The sequence below is a fragment of the Poecilia reticulata genome, chromosome 17 (assembly GCF_904066995.2).
Source record: "Poecilia reticulata chromosome 17, P_reticulata-male-v2, whole genome shotgun sequence".
Taxonomy (NCBI): Eukaryota; Metazoa; Chordata; class Actinopteri; order Cyprinodontiformes; family Poeciliidae; genus Poecilia; species Poecilia reticulata.
The window spans coordinates 31554975-31570545 of NC_088846.1; the positions used below are offsets into that span (position 1 = coordinate 31554975).

General features: G+C 43.8%; 2 protein-coding genes across 4 annotated transcripts in view; one reads left to right on the forward strand and one right to left on the reverse strand.

Annotated features, from left to right (window-relative positions):
• Positions 1–832: 832 nt before the first annotated feature.
• On the reverse strand, positions 833–8178 carry LOC108167075 (uncharacterized). Its single transcript, XM_081598842.1, has 4 exons — positions 7759–8178; positions 5153–5226; positions 4968–5079; positions 833–3847 (listed from the first exon to the last, which is right to left on the reverse strand). The coding sequence occupies exons 1-4, from the start codon at positions 7991–7993 to the stop codon at positions 3150–3152; spliced, it is 1119 nt and encodes a 372-aa protein (XP_081454968.1). The 5' UTR covers positions 7994–8178; the 3' UTR covers positions 833–3149.
• A 959-nt stretch (positions 8179–9137) lies between these two features.
• dnaaf11 (dynein axonemal assembly factor 11) overlaps positions 9138–15571 on the forward strand; it is a 31786-nt gene continuing 25352 nt past the window's right edge. For all 3 annotated transcript variants that reach the window (XM_081598832.1, XM_081598833.1, XM_081598834.1), the window contains exons 1-6: positions 9138–9224; positions 9645–9812; positions 11199–11276; positions 11345–11517; positions 12453–12613; positions 12756–12893. In XM_081598832.1, the coding sequence (XP_081454958.1) occupies positions 9215–9224; positions 9645–9812; positions 11199–11276; positions 11345–11517; positions 12453–12613; positions 12756–12893 (728 nt within the window). In that variant the 5' untranslated portion in view covers positions 9138–9214. The remainder of the gene's footprint in view (positions 9225–9644; positions 9813–11198; positions 11277–11344; positions 11518–12452; positions 12614–12755; positions 12894–15571) is intronic.

Genomic DNA, 15571 nt, shown 5'->3' on the forward strand with positions numbered 1-15571 from the left:
AATGTTGGTGGTAATTAAATTAGACAGCCAGAGGTAAATGTATACATCTCTGTTAATCAACTTCTTTAACCTTTGTAATTGCTTTATTATCAATAACTTTTTTTTTAAGTTTTGTTTGTGTACGTTTGAATATTTTTTTCTGCTTTATTCTCCCTTTGTATTTTCTTTTACCTTTTTCATTTCTCCAATGCTATTTATTTCTGCCTGTCTTGTTTATTTACTTTTCTAAATGTATTTCTGTCTCTACAAATAGCTAAAATCCCCAAATATTTGAGATCTTCATTAAAAACGACATTTATTTGCATTGATAGTCAATGGAAACCATCTTGGCATTACGGCACAGCAGAGGATAACATCTACAGTCTGGGGCTCAGCCAATCAGCACCAAGGAAAATAAACGGTGCTTCTGGATTGGTGGCTTTGCAAACGCTAGCCAGTAGCCTGTAAAGTAGCATTATGGCTAGGTATCTTATAGCTGCATTTTATTTTGGAATTTTAAAGATGTGCTGTACTAAAAAACTAGAGATAGCCAAATTCATTTTCAAATAATTTACTATAGTCCAGTGTACTAATTGGCAAACTTTTCACAAATCATTATTACTAAATTAACTCGTCAAACTAAACTGGACGTTTTAAGGTTTAAAAAAAAAAACATTAACTTAAAATGAAACTATCTCCACTGAACCAACAATTGTAAAATGATCATTAAAAACAATAACGCTTTTTTAAAATAACTGATTTAGTCAACTGGGGCGTGGAGCTTACTTGTACTTTTGATCAATTATTTATTTGAGTAGGATTTCACTGCAACTGCAATAAGTTTTACAAATAGTCAACAGTTTGAATTTATTATTAAACGGTCAACATTATACACACGTCTTCAGTTTCACACTTTCTTCATGGGTCAAATGTTTTTGTTCCAGGTTTATGTTTAATTATTCCACCCTGGGAGAAATCTGCTTTATTTACCACGAGCGTAAAATGAATAACGTTCCAGGATTGGTGGATGTAAACACATCAGGTTGATCCTCAGCTTCTACATGGTGACAGAAAATCCTGGCGCCTGATTGGCCGCTTTCAGTAGAAATAGATGATCAAAGATTGATTTAGCCTGAGCTTTTCTGTCAGTTTTAACTTTATTGTTTGATTCGGTAAGATAAAAATGTAACGTTAGAAAATCTACCTCTTACTGACCGACGCCAAACTTCAGCACCACTCATGCAGTTTTTACAGACAAAGCTAGGTTACTACTGGAATGTCCTCCTGTTTAAAAGTGAATGAAAAGGCAGAGAGAAGAAGTCTGAGCAGCTTTTCCACTGAAATGTCTTGATAAACGGAAAAAGTCATGAAACTGCTCAAGGTTCTGGTCCATCAGCAGAGCCGGCCCAAGGCATATGCAAGTCAAGCAGCAGCTTGGAGCCTCCACACAACCTAATGTAGAAATGGGTTGTGTGGAGGGTGATTTCTTCCTCCTGTTGGGAAAATATAACATCTCAAACTTGTTTACTGTGAATATCCATCCATCCATCCATTTTCTTCCGCTTATCCGGGGTCGGGTCGCGGGGGCAGCAGCTTCAGAAGGGAGGCCCAGACTTCCCTCCCAGCCACTTCTTCCAGCTCCTCCGGGGGAATCCCAAGGCGTTTCCAGGCCATAGAGAGACATCGTCCCTCCAGCGTGTCCTGGGTCTCCCCTCCTCCCGGTGGGACCTGAACTCCTCACCAGGGAGGCGTCCAGGAGGCATCCTGACCAGATGCCTGAGCCTCAACTGGCTCCTCTCGACGTGGAGGAGCAGCGGCTCTACTCTGAGTCCCTCCCGGATGACCGAGCTTCTCTCTCTAAGGGAGAGCCCAGCCACCCTGCGGAGGAGGAAACCCATTTCGGCCGCTTGTACCCGTGATCTCGTTCTTTCGGTCATGACCCAAAGCTCATGATCATAGATGAGGGTGGGAACGTAGATCGACCGGTAAATCGAGAGCTTCGCTTTTTGGCTAAGCTCTCTCTTCACCACGACGGACCGGTACAGCGCCCGCTTCACGGCAGACGCTGCCCCAATCCGCCTGTCGATCTCCCGTTCCCTTCTTCCCTCATTCGTGAACAAGATCCCCAGATACTTAAACTCCTCCACTTGAGGCAGGACGACCCCCCTGACCCGGAGAAGGCACTCTACCCTTTTCCGGCTCAAGACCATGACCTCGGATTTGGAGGCACTGAGCCTCATCCCGGCCGCTTCACACTCGGCTGCGAACCGCTCCAGTGAGAGCTGCAGATCACGATCCGATGAAGCCCACAGGACCACATCATACGCAAAAAGCAGAGATGCGATCCTAAGGCCACCAAAACGGATCCCCTCAACACCTCGGCTGGTCTAGAGATTCTGTCCATAAAAGTAATGAACAGAATCGGTGACAAAGGGCAGCCTTGGCGGAGTCCAACTCTCACCGGAAACGAGCCCGACTTACTGCCGGCAATGCGGACCAGACTCTGACACCGGTCATACAGGGACCTGACAGCCCGTATCAAAGGGCCGGTACCCCATACTCCCGGAGAACCCCCACAAGGCCCCCCGAGGGACACGGTCGAACGCCTTCTCCAAGTCCACAAAACACATGTAGACTGGTTGGGCGAACTCCCAGAACCCTCCAGGACCTGCTGAGGGTGTAGAGCTGGTCCAGTGGTCCAGGACGAAAACCACACTGCTCTTCCTGAATCCGAGGTTCGACTATCCGACGGACCCTCCTCTCCAGGACCCCTGAATAGACCTTACCAGGGAGGCTTAAGAGTGTGACCCCTCTGTAATTGGAGCACACCCTTACTGTGAATAATTGTGTTTAAACATGTAAATTTAGTGTTTATCAGCTGATGCTACTTTCAAATGCTTAAAACAATATGGCACACTTAAATACCACTCAGCATTTAAAATCCAAATTATTTTAAGCTTATTACTCCTGTAATGTTAAAATCAGCACCCAAAATGACACTGGTAAGCTAGTTTCAAATGTTGCTAATGATCGTGGGTACGTTACACACAGAGCAGCTCAAGAATGAAGAATCAGTTGTTAGTATGGGGGGCCCCATGTGAAAATCTGCTTTGGGTCGCAAAAGGCCTGGGCCGGCCCCGTCAGCGGGTCGGGGTTCGGTTCTGGCCCAGTCAAAGCGGCACCATGTGATGTTTCTGCTGATGGATCCGCAGGTTCTGCTTGGCCGCGAAGCGTTTCCCGCAGTGCTCGCAGGAGAAGGGTCGCTCCCCCGTGTGGACGCTCTGGTGCGTCTTCAGGTGGCCCGACTGCGTGAAGCGCTTCCCGCACTGCGCGCAGCTGTACGGCCTCTCGCCCGTGTGAACGCGCACGTGCGTCTCCAGGCTGCGCGATGATGTGAAGCATTTTCCACAGTAGTTACAGGCAAATCGCTGGTCCCTACAGAACCGGCTGAGCTCCAGCGGGTCGAGCCTGGAGCCGCCAAGCGCCAGCAGCATGGAGCGGTGCGGCACCGGCACCATGCCGGGTACAGCCTGGCTGCTCCAGGAGGCGCCGGGGTCCAGATCCACATCGCAGGGGACGGACCCGACCAGAGCCGAGCCCCGCTTCAGGTCCGACAGTCCGGGCAGAGTGGCCGGTCCGTCTCCAGACCCCAGCAGGAAGCCGGTCCTGATGTCCGCTGCAGATAGAGCGCCGCTGTCCGACTCTGAGGCCAGGTCAAAGTCCACAGAGCTGCCCTCGGCGGCGCCGGACGGGCCCGGGGACGGCCGCCCGCTGCAGGAGCTGCTCTGGTCCCAACACCGCATGTCGGAGATCTTCCTCCCGGATGGGCCCTCCTGCCCCACAGGGAGGCCCGGTTCTGCCTCCGTTCCTGAACACGGATCAGAGCGAAAGGTTTCACTGACTCGGGCCTAGTCCATACATAGCAGGATATCGAGAGAGCTGAACAGATTTATATGCAGTTGGTCTTTCGTCCACAGCAGAACTCTGTTAGCGTCACTACAAAGGATTATTAAAAGGAAAGTATTATGTAAAATTCACATTTTGCATGTTTTTGTTCTTCTATTTGTGTTTCTACTGCTTCTAAAAACAGCTCAAATGCTTAAAACAAAACAGAAATAACTCGACTGGTTTTGGCCAGACATAGCTCTGATGATGTCACTTCCAGGAACTGTGCAGCCTACAGCCTTCTCGGTAGGTATCCTCAACTGCTATGGAGTTGCTATGACAACAATAAACAAGCCACATTTTCTGTCTCAAATGGGTCAATTTGTTGATATCCGTCTCTTGCACATTGGTCAGGAGGGTTTGTTTTTGCTTTGTGCTACACTTGCCTACCAAGATGGCGGTCCAGTGGCGCGGATGACTTCTGGTTCAGACTTGTGGGAACTCTGTCAATATTTTTTTCTGGTGTCTGGAAAATTAGTGATTTCAAAAACCTGTGAAATATAACGTCACAAATCAGCAGGTAATGCCTGTCACCTAGCAACCCCAGCAAAGTTCCGCCGTTACCTAGCAACCCCAGCAAAGTTCCGCCGTTACCTAGCAACCCCAGCAAAGTTCCGCCGTTACCTAGCAACCCCAGCAAAGTTCCGCCGTTACTTAGCAACCCCAGCAAAGTTCCGCCGTTACCTAGCAACCCCAGCAAAGTTCCGCCGTTACCTAGCAACCCCAGAAAAGTTCCACCCATTACCCAGAATCCCAAGTTGAGCTGCAGTACGTTTGGTCAGCTGGTTCCTAACAGGAAGTCGCGGTTCTTTTGAAGGATTGTGATTGGCTGACAGGTGTTAGATTTGCCCCTTATGGGTCTGGATGCTCAGTGGTGTAATTCAGCAGGTTGCTGTGGATCATCACGTTTCTGAAACTGATCCCATGTGTATGAAATTTTTTAAAATTATGTTGTTTTTTTTTATAAAGAAAAACAGAACATGTGGACAAGGCCTAAAGCTGGAATATTTGGATAAACCTAAATGAACGTGGGTTCCTCTCACCGTCCTCCTGCAGGAGCAGCTGGTCGTCCTTCTCCTCCTCTGTGTCCTCTTTGATCACAACAATGTCCTGATCTATTTGTATCGGCTCCTCCGCAGCGGCTGGAGCAGAGTCCTGTCAGAAAACAACATGGCGGTTTTACCTGGATTAGTTTATTAGTGACGTAAAGTGATGGTGGACGTCTCACCTCTGCAGGAACGGATCCATGTCCTCTGAAGCTGGAGGGTTTTACCTGCTGTAGGGAAGCTTCAGCCTCCAAGTCTGGGTGGAAAAACAAACAGATAAAAACTACGGTGGCCCACAGGTGCAAATGCGCAGCAACAGAGAAAACATGCAAACAAAAAAAGGGACGCAAACAAATGAAATACAGCAAACAAAAAAGACACAAACAAAAAAGACACAAACAGAAAAAAGACACAAACAAAAAAGAGACGCAACCAAAAAAAAAAGACTAGAACCACAAACGAAATGCAGCAAACAAAAGAAAAGATGCAAACAAAAAGTGCTGAAAACGGAAGTGCTCCAGGCCACTAGGGGGAGTCGAACAAAAACAGCTGTGTCCAAATTTAGGCTCTGCATCCTTTAAAACGGGTGTTCAGAAAACCAGCAATGGTGGCAAAATTATTTGTGCTGTTTTACACTTAAAATTACACAAAATGATTTTATACAAAGTCTTTAGGCGAGAATGTTGATGTATAGATCTGAAATATCTGCTCAGTTCAACAGGAAATCACTTAATTCCAATATTGCTCCGATGTTTTCGGACCTGTCTGCTCCCGCTGCGTTAACAACCAGCTGCCCTCCCAGCTGTCAGCTGGCCGGATGCTCCAGGTTCGGCACACCGAGAGAGAACGCATGTCTCCCAGCAAATCGTTTTAAAAACTCCCAATAGTTTTCCCCTATGAGTGGAGGTGGATCACGGATATTAAGTCGGGTAAAAGCTGTAAATATTTTTTGGTAAACTAAAGTAATTTATTTATTTATTCAATATCCCGCAGTGCTGATGAGGCATTTTCTGCAGTTTTGGTCGAGCAAAGCAGGAGGGACTTTTGTTTTTGTCTCTTTTTTTGTTTGCTGCATTTCATTTGTTTTTGTCTCTTTTTTTGTTTGCTGCATTTCATTTGTTTTTGTCTCTTTTTTTGTTTGCTGTATTTCATTTGTTTTTGTCTCTTTTTTGTTTGCTGCATTTCATTTGTTTTTGTCTCTTTTTTGTTTGCTGTATTTCATTTGTTTTTGTCTCTTTTTTGTTTGCTGTATTTCATTTGTTTTTGTCTCTTTTTTTGTTTGCTGTATTTCATTTGTTTTTGTCTCTTTTTTGTTTGCTGTATTTCATTTGTTTTTGTCTCTTTTTTGTTTGCTGTATTTCATTTGTTTTTGTCTCTTTTTTGTTTGCTGTATTTCATTTGTTTTTGTCTCTTTTTTGTTTGCTGTATTTCATTTGTTTTTGTCTCTTTTTTGTTTGCTGCATTTCATTTGTTTGCGTCTCTTTTTTTGTTTGCATGTTTTCTCTGTTGCTGCGCATTTGCACCTGTCGGCCACCGTAAAAAAACAAAACAACAGGAAAAAAAAATCCAGAAAAATGTCTAATATTTCCATGATGAACTGTAAAATGCAGAAATCCCAGACAAACAGAATAAGCTGTTATTTTTACACGTTCTCCTGGCGTTTTGAAGGACTATCAGATTGAGCCTCAACTGAAACGATCATACCAGTAAAGCACGGTAGAGGCTCCATCATGGTTTAAAACAAAAACATCTGCTTGTGTTGAAATGCCTCTGAAAGCCCAGTCAGTCATCTCCACTGCACTGACTGAAGGATAAAAACATCAAACTTTTATGCTTGTTCCAACTGTACAAACAATATTTTTAATATCTAGAAAGAATGTATGGTTAAAACTTGTGGTTTTCCAGATCAGGACATTTGAAACTTTAGGAAGAATTCTCATGTTTTGTTTTTTTTCCAAATGTTTAACGCTGACAGATTTGTAAAAAACAGAATCAGAAACCATCATGCTTCTAGCTTTGTGGTGCTGTAATAAATCAGGAATGTGTGTAAATGACTTCAGTTCCAAAATCCTTATTTTATATTCCATCCTCGGAAAGATGGCAGTGTTTACTCTTTACCCAGCGCTGCCCCTCCCACACCTGCTGCTCAGGAAAGAGGACAGCTACATTTTTTCCTCTCGAGGAAATAAAGGAGCAACATCTACCAGGCTGTAACACCGTCTTACAGCTGCTACTTGTTTAATCTTATTTAAAACATTATGACTGCAATAGCTGTTATTTTAGGTAGGCATAATTGTCATAATGTTTCAAATAAATGCAAACAAATTGTTATAGTTTGTAGTAGAACACAGGCGTTATATTTAATCTGTGTTATTTCTCTGGGTGACATTATAGAATAAAAACATTAAATAGACAGTAGGTTGGTGGTGGCCACATGGGATTCTGCTCAGGGCTCCACTCACCTTTTAACCGGCCCTGGAAACAGGTCAAACCCACTAAATACTTCTCCTTCTATAACTGTAGTAACGCAGGGATGTTTGGTAGTTCCCGGTTTTATTAATATGCCGAATTAAAAAGTGACTAAAAGTAAACTCTTCCTGCTGAGAATTGCATCCTAACTTTGTTCCCAGTAGAGCCGAAACCGCTTTATTGCAGTTTTCTGATGGAGTTTGGTGGAAACATGAAGCTCTGATTCCATTATTCGCAACCAATAATAATAATAATAATAATAATAATAAAAGCAGAACCGGTAGATGAACCTTCACCTGTTCGGTTCCGCTGAACTCACCGGCTGCAGCCTCCTCCGGCCCGCCGTCCCTCCGGCGGCTGCCCCGAGCGATGATGGACTCGATGAGCTCCAGCTTCGTCCGCAGCGCCTCGTTCTCCTTGCGGCTGCGGGAGATCTCCAGCTGCAGGACGGCGTAGCCGTCATCCACCAGCCCGCAGATCTCCGCCACCGCGGCTCGGGTCAGCGCCTCCATGATGGACGACAGCTGGGACTGGAACCCCTTCAAGCTGCTCATTCTGGCCGGGAAACGAGCGCAAATCTCAGCAGCAGCAGCTCCGTAAGGCCGGGAGGGTGAGATCCAGAGACCTCCGGCGTTCTGGGGACGACTAAACCGTTTTCGCAGCCGAAGAACGGCTCACCTGCTCAGGGAAAACGGCCGGATGCTGCAGATGTTGTTCGGACTTCCCCTCTGTGTGCGCTGAATTTTCAAAATAAGGGTCAGGGGCTTAATGAGATGCGGTGTTCAAGAACACATTGTAAATGCGGGCTTTATTGTTTGTTGTTGTTTTTTATGTTTGACAAATGAGTTTAAATGTACATTAAATAATATATGTTTGAAGAGAATGACATTAAAGTTGTAATAAAACGAGAATGAAGGTGTAATATTACCATAATAACGAAATAATACGAGAATAGGGTCGTACTATAATGACCAAGGTATAATAATATAAGAATAAAGTCATCAATATGAGATTAAAATTGATTATTCATATTGCACGACTTTATTACCGTAATTCATGACTTTATATTGTATTTATTTTCTTCGTCTTCTCCGTCTTAAGACGAAATCGTTCCTGAATCAGAAGAGATGTTTTTATGCCTGAAACAAACAGTAAAATGTGTGTTGCAGAAAATTAAAGTTTAATAAGTGATGTAGAACTATCACCCAGCATGTCAGGAAGGGAAATTAGCTAAATCAATAAGTTCATGAGAAGTAAATATACATTTGAGAACCTATAAAAAGTCAAATATTTCATTTCTATTTCAAATTCTAGTTTAAATTCACAAATATTTTATTAATCTTAAAGGGAAATTAAATGTTATTGTAACTCCTATTATTTAAGGAAAACTACAGTAAAAACTTTAAAATAAATTAGTAGGAGACAAAAAGACAATAATACAAGCATGAGTTGCTACAACAAACGTAAAAATTAATACATTATATAAAATAATGATGTTGAGAGTATTTACATTAAACAGAAGTATGAACTTACTCTGATTTATTGATCCATTTTGACTGGATCCTATCACTTTTGCTACATTTAAAGGTTCACTAATACACTTATCACTCTTAATTTTTTTATTCTTAATTTGTTTTTACTTGTTTTGTGATCATTTCAAGTTCAGAAAAGAAAAACCTTAAAATTAGTTTTGAAATGCTTGAAATTTCCTGCAGAAATTGAACGTAGCACAAAGTTGGTTTCCACGGCAACGCGTCACAACGACTGAGACGAAGATGGTTTACAGTAAGTTTAGGGGGAAATGTTCCGAAAAACGAATAAAAATGAACACTTAACGTCTATGAGCTTAATTTTACAGTTATCTTTTGGATTAATTTGTTTTAAAATCATATTTGTATCTCATTTTTATTAGTTTTTGGTTACAGTTTGTTTCCGCTTCATGGAAAATAAATGCTAGTTAGCTTAGCCGCTCAGTGGAGTTGTTACGTAATTATTTTTGAAAAATTATGCGGAGAAGTATCACTGATCAATAAAAATGAGTAAATTATAATATTCTAATGGTTTAAAATAGTCTTGTGTTGAATTAATTCATTCTGTTGTAGGTTCCTGACATGGTTCAACATAATAATTGAATCATAAACATCCAGAAACGCTCCATAAAGTCCCGTGGATCCATGTGAAGTCCGTGTTTTTCTCTCCATCCAGTCACAGAGGAGCTGATCCGGCGGCGGGCCGAGCACAACGACTGTGAGATCCTGTCCCTGGAGGAGGTTTCTCTGCACCAGCAGGACATCGAGCGGATCGAGCATGTGGACCGGTGGTGCCGGGAGCTGAGGATCCTCTACCTGCAGAACAACCTCATCCCCAGAATCGGTGCGTCCAGGAGACACATCAGACTGAGCTGCATGGAAAACAGAGTCAGGATGGGGTTCATACTGTATCATCTGCAGCTTTAAGTGGTTTATTTGAACCATTCTCCGTCCAGGGTGGAATAATAATTATGCAACATACAGTAGAAATGATTTTAAAAAACTGGAGTTTGAAGTTATTATTTATTTATGGTAAAAATGAAAAAGAAAAGAGCTGTTGCCTTGCAGCACGAAGGTTCTGGGTTCGATTCCCGGCCCCGGTCTTTCTGCATGGAGTCTCCATGTTCTCCCTGTGCATGGTGGGTTTTCTCCAGGTACTCCGGTTTCCTCCCACAGTCCAAAAACATGACTGTCAGGTTAATTGGCCTCTCCAAATTGCCCCTAGGTGTGTGTGTGTGTGCATGGTTGTGTGTCCTGTGTGTCTCTGTGTTGCCCTGCGACAGACTGGTGACCTGTCCAGGTGACCCCGCCTCTCGCCCAGAACGTTAGCTGGAGAGGCAGCAGCACCTCCTGACCCCACTGAGGGACAAGGGTGAAAGAAAATGGATGGATGGATGATAAAAATGACTCGAAACCCCTCAGCTCAGGAAGGAAGTTTAATGTCAGTTTGCTCAGTGAGTTCCAAAACCGGTTCTGATGAGTTGATACAATATAATTGGTCAAATATTCATCCAGAATTGTGTTAAAATCATATTGACAGATGCAGAAGTGTCTGGAGAAGGTGAGACCTAGTGAGGAGCTTTAAAGGGTGTGAATACTTTTGATTTTCACAGTTTTAAAAATGATTTCATTTCTTTTTATTCCCTTAAAAAATAAACTTTGAAACTGCTCATTAAAATCCCTAAATTAAAGCATTCGTGTCAACGTATGGAAACCAGAACTTTATTATTTATGGTAGAAATGATTGGATGACAGAGACGTGAATCTTTCAGCAGCAAGAAAATAAATTCTGAGTTTTTTTTAGGCTCAAGATTCGATCCAGAAACTGTTTTTGTTTCAGAAACCATTTATTCTACTCCAACAGATTCTCTTTAAATTATGTGACTGACCAGAGGAATCACTTTATATGAAACATTTATTTAAAACAGTTCTAAAAATACTGTCAGATTATATTTAAACAAAAACAGGTTTGTGCATAAAATACTTAAATAACAAATATTAGGTTAGCTGCCTGGGTTTTTCTTAAATGAAAATATATCAAAGAATCATTCAAAATATTATTTTACAAACGTTTAAGCAGGTGAAATGTGATTGTTTTGAATTGATTCCCAGAACTGAATTCTCTGTTATTATCAGAGTTTCATCAGTTATAGAGCTGCAAACACTGAGTTCCTGAGGACATATTATTATTGTTTTATCTTCTATAGTTTGGTCTTTTCTGATGTTGCAGAGAACGTGGGGCGCCTGAAGAAGCTGGAGTATCTGAATCTGGCCTTGAACAACATCCAAGTCATTGAAAACCTGGAAGGTGTGCGCTGAGCCGACCCTGCAGGCCCGACTTTCAGAACCAGACTCTGATTTTGCTCCTGCCCTCAGGCTGTGAGAGCCTCCGGAAGCTGGACCTGACGGTGAACTTCGTGGGCCTGCTGAGCAGCGTGGAGTCGCTGCAGCACAACGCCCACCTGAGGGAGCTCTTCCTGGTGGGGAACCCCTGCACCGAGTTCCAGGGCTACCGGCAGTACGTCGTGGCGGCGCTGCCTCAGCTCAAGGTCAGCGCGCTTTCTCACACTTCATCAGCAAAACCCTGGCTTTAAAGAGGACCTGTTACGCAAAATTCACATTTCGCAGGTTTTTGTTCTTCCATTTTGGCGTCTATTTCTTCTAAAAACAGCCCAAGAGCTTAATTAGCAACTTTTTTTTATCTTTCCATCATGTTTTAATGTTTTTCCTTCATCAGGAACAAACCTGGAGTGTCGCTTTGATTCTTTCAACCATGTTTAAGAAATCCTTTAATCGCCATGTCCAAAAAACCTGGGTGGACTTAGCCCCGCCTTCAAAGTGCAGCTCCTCCCCTCAGCTCCTTCAGACTAGCCAGAAGCTATTAGCAAACACCTGCAGAGCTCATTATATGAGCTTCTAATCAGAGCAACGCTGGTAAAACTCTGTTCAGGGGTTAATAGAGGAGCCATGTTGGAATGACTTCCTGGAGGCGGAGCTTCAGAAACAGCAGGAGTTTTTTAAAGAGACAGAGGCCCAATTTCAAGGCGTTACATTACAGAGTCAAATTTCTATGAATCCAAAACACCCAGCTACGCTGTAGCTGCAGGTTAGAGTTTTTTGGTTTCAAAAACCTTCAGAAGGTAACATCCATAATCAGCAAGCACTGCCGCGTTACCTAGCAACCCAAGCCGAGCTCCAGCCCGTTTGCTCACCTGGTTTTCCTTCTGTCTGTGCAGTACAATGGCTGCTGGAAAACACAAATGTTTCGTTGTTGACTTACCATCCAGAAACCACTTTCTGCATTCTGGTTGGTTGTGCAGGAGGCGCCACTTCTTCTTTGCCATAAACCTACGCTGACCTGTTCCATGAAGCACAATAGGTCACCTTTAAATACCTTTCAGGATCTTGATTTGAAGGCTGTACCTGCAGCTGAAGCTAAGTCGTTAGCATCCAGAAGTCCCCTGTCCTGTGTGTCCGTCTCCAGTGGCTGGACGGGACGGAGATCAGCCGGTCGGAGTGGATCAGAGCCTCGCAGGGCCTGGAGCAGGTGAGGAGGCGAGTCAGGGAGCAGGAGCAGGAGTACCTGAGGAGGAGAGAGGAGCAGAGAGAGGAGGCTGCACGACGAGACAAGGAGAGGAAGCCAGAGTGAGTTTCAGCAAGTGGAGTTATTTCTATCAGAAGAACAGAGTTTTGATCGCATTTCCCTTTAAATTCAGGATCTGGAGCTGAAAGCAAACCTGGCTCAAACTTTCCCAGATGGTCTGAATGTCTGCGTGTTCCTCCTCAGCTCACAGGACGACAAGGAGAACCTGCGGAGCGCCGAGGAGGAGGAGCAGGACTTCTGGCACACGCCCTGCTCCTTCACCCCCGAGTCCCGGCTGGAGGCGCACCGCCGCCTGGAGGAGGAGAAGAACGCCAACAGGAAGTGAGCGGACCAGTTTCATCCTCTGAACGCTCTGGCTCCGTTTGTGTCAGACGTTCGATTTAACACAGAATAATCCCAGAATAATCCCAGTCCTGTTTCATGAGTCTGACCTAGAAATTATTTAGCTTTTCTTTTACAGTAAATGTTTTTAAAAAGCCAAACATTTTAACTTTATTGTTTTGGAAACAAATTAAAAAGGTGAAATTATTTTATGGAGCAATTCTCCTAAACATTCACAATAATTTTGTTGAGAAAATTGTCAATTGTTTCCTGATCCTGCAGATTATTCTGGTTCTGACCTAATCCATCAGACTCTGGATAAATAAACATCCAAACTCAGATTTAAAAACATATTTAATTATGTATTTACAAAGCGTATCTATATTAAAATATCTATATTATTAGAAAACCAGGCATTAAACAGCAACCAATATCTGAGAACTTAAAATATGAACTGTTTGGATGTAGTTTAGGATCTTGGCCACCAGGTGTCACTGTAGCACCTGTTTCTGTCTCCACCTGAGCAGAGACTGAACACCTGAGCAGCTGATGTTACGACACTTTCTGACATTTTCTTACTTTCTTCATTCGTGAGGAAAATCAGAGGAAAACTCAGAGAAATGTTGCAGGAAGGAAGCAGAGATGAAAACAGATTCAGCTCCGGTTCAAACTGGTTCAGGATCCAGTTTAACAACCAGATAGAAAGATGGAAACATCTGGACCACAGAACCAGAACCAGACCTGCTGGTACCTCCCAACCCAACTAATGAGGTTTTTCCTCCTTTTAGGTTTCTTCTGTTTTGGGTTCAGATTCATCCAGACTTTAATATCAGACAAAGAAAACCTGAGTAAACACAAAAACTGCTCCCAGGACCCGAGTCTAGATCAGATTTTTCCATTTCACCAAATTTGATGTTAAAATCGTAATTCATCAGCCGAATGCGACCAGATCCGACTTTTCACACGAGTCTGAACGACCCGATTCTTTTCAGACATCCAATCTGAGCCAGTTCTGTATGTGGAGCTAAATTACAGTTTTGAAAGCGTCGGCAGTCTGAACTCTCATGTCGCATTTTATCCGACTTCTTCTTCTCTGACATGAAACATGCATCTTAATTCTGCACCAGAAGAAGACAGACGGTAAGTCAGGGACTTTCTCGTCCATTTGTTTAGGTCTGGACATAATTTGTCTTTTTATGATCTACCAGCCTGCTTCCTGTTGTCAGACGGGTTCTGTTTCAGTACTTTAAAGAAATGCGGCCATTTTCAGCCAGACATGTTTAAAGCGAAGCGGCAAAATCAAACGAGGTGGATTAGCAGAGCTAGAAAACAGCTGATGGAGTCTCTGCTGCCGGGATGTTGAGCTGCTAGCATGTCATTACAGCCTTCAGTCAGAAGCCTCTTCAGAATCGCTGTAAGACTGACTGCTACTGGAGCTCCTTCCGGCCCACAGCATCAACATTCACTCTTTTTTTCCATCAATCTATTTATTGATCTTTTGGAATAAATTACAGAAAAAACAGAAGAAACGCATTGCCTTAAAGTCTTTACACACTGAAGCCAGAGATTCATCAGAGGAAGAAAAAACAAACGAATTAAATAAAAAACAAACCAAACAGGATAAAACATTGGTACACGTTGAGCGTTTCTGTGCAGCACCGAGAGCGGACCTTTGGGTTAACGGACCCGTCCTCAGCATCCTGAGCAGATGAAGAGATGGCCGACCTTAATCTGACGTCAGCAGAGCAGATTAGAGCGTCTGCCGCTGAGTCCGCTCGGGTTAATTAGCAGCTTAACGGGCCGATTGTTCTGAGAATGTTCTGGTGACGTCGGACTGAACAGAGACCGGCCGGGTCAGCAGGAAGACGGGATGTAGCCGCTGGACGCATCCTGGATGGACAGAACTGGACCCAAAGTTCTGCTGCGACCCGCTGGGACTCAGAACGCCTGGGTGAAGGTTCAGAACAGAACCGACGGGTTCAGAACAGAACCGACGGGTTTAGAACAGAACCGACGGGTTTAGAACAGAACCGACGGGTTTAGAACAGAACCGACGGGTTTAGAACAGAACCGACAGGTTTAGAGGTGAAGGTTCAGAACAGAACCGACGGGTTTAGAACAGAACCGACAGGTTTAGAGGTGAAGGTTCTGAACAGAACCGACGGGTTTAGAACAGAACCGACAGGTTTAGAGGTGAAGGTTCAGAACAGAACCGACGGGTCCAGAACAGAACCGGCAGTTTTGGAGGTGATGATTTAAAGGTTAAATGTTGGATTGTTTGAAGTAGGAAAGTTAACAACAAACAGAAAATAAGTTGTGTGAAAACGTGTTGGACCTGGTTGGAAGAAACGTCTCTGGGACTCTGACTGGACCCCAGACTGGATCCCGCTGATCCAGAACAATCCCATTCAGCCAATCACAAGACGGAAATATTTAGTTTCCCACAGTTTGTTCCCGGTTCACCAGGTCCCCCTGTAAGCTGAATCTGTTTCCAGAGTTTTCTGGACGACAGCAGACAATCGCTTGGGTTGTGTCGCTGACTTTACAGCAATCCGTCATCCTGATTAATCATCTGGTGGAGTGGAGAGGAACAACGACCTTTCAGCAAGAAGAAGAAACCGTCCTCTGCTACGACTGACAGGACAGAGGAGAGACAAGCACTGAACCGGCAGCAGAGT

Coding starts and splice junctions, on each gene's coding strand:
- LOC108167075 (XM_081598842.1), bottom strand. CDS start 7,993: ATGAGCAGCTTGAAGGGGTTCCAGTCCCAGCTGTCGTCCATCATGGAG. Junction 5,227..7,758: donor GCCGGAGGAGGCTGCAGCCG/GTGAGTTCAGCG, acceptor TTTTCCACCCAG/ACTTGGAGGCTGAAGCTTCC. Junction 5,080..5,152: donor ATGGATCCGTTCCTGCAGAG/GTGAGACGTCCA, acceptor GTTTTCTGACAG/GACTCTGCTCCAGCCGCTGC.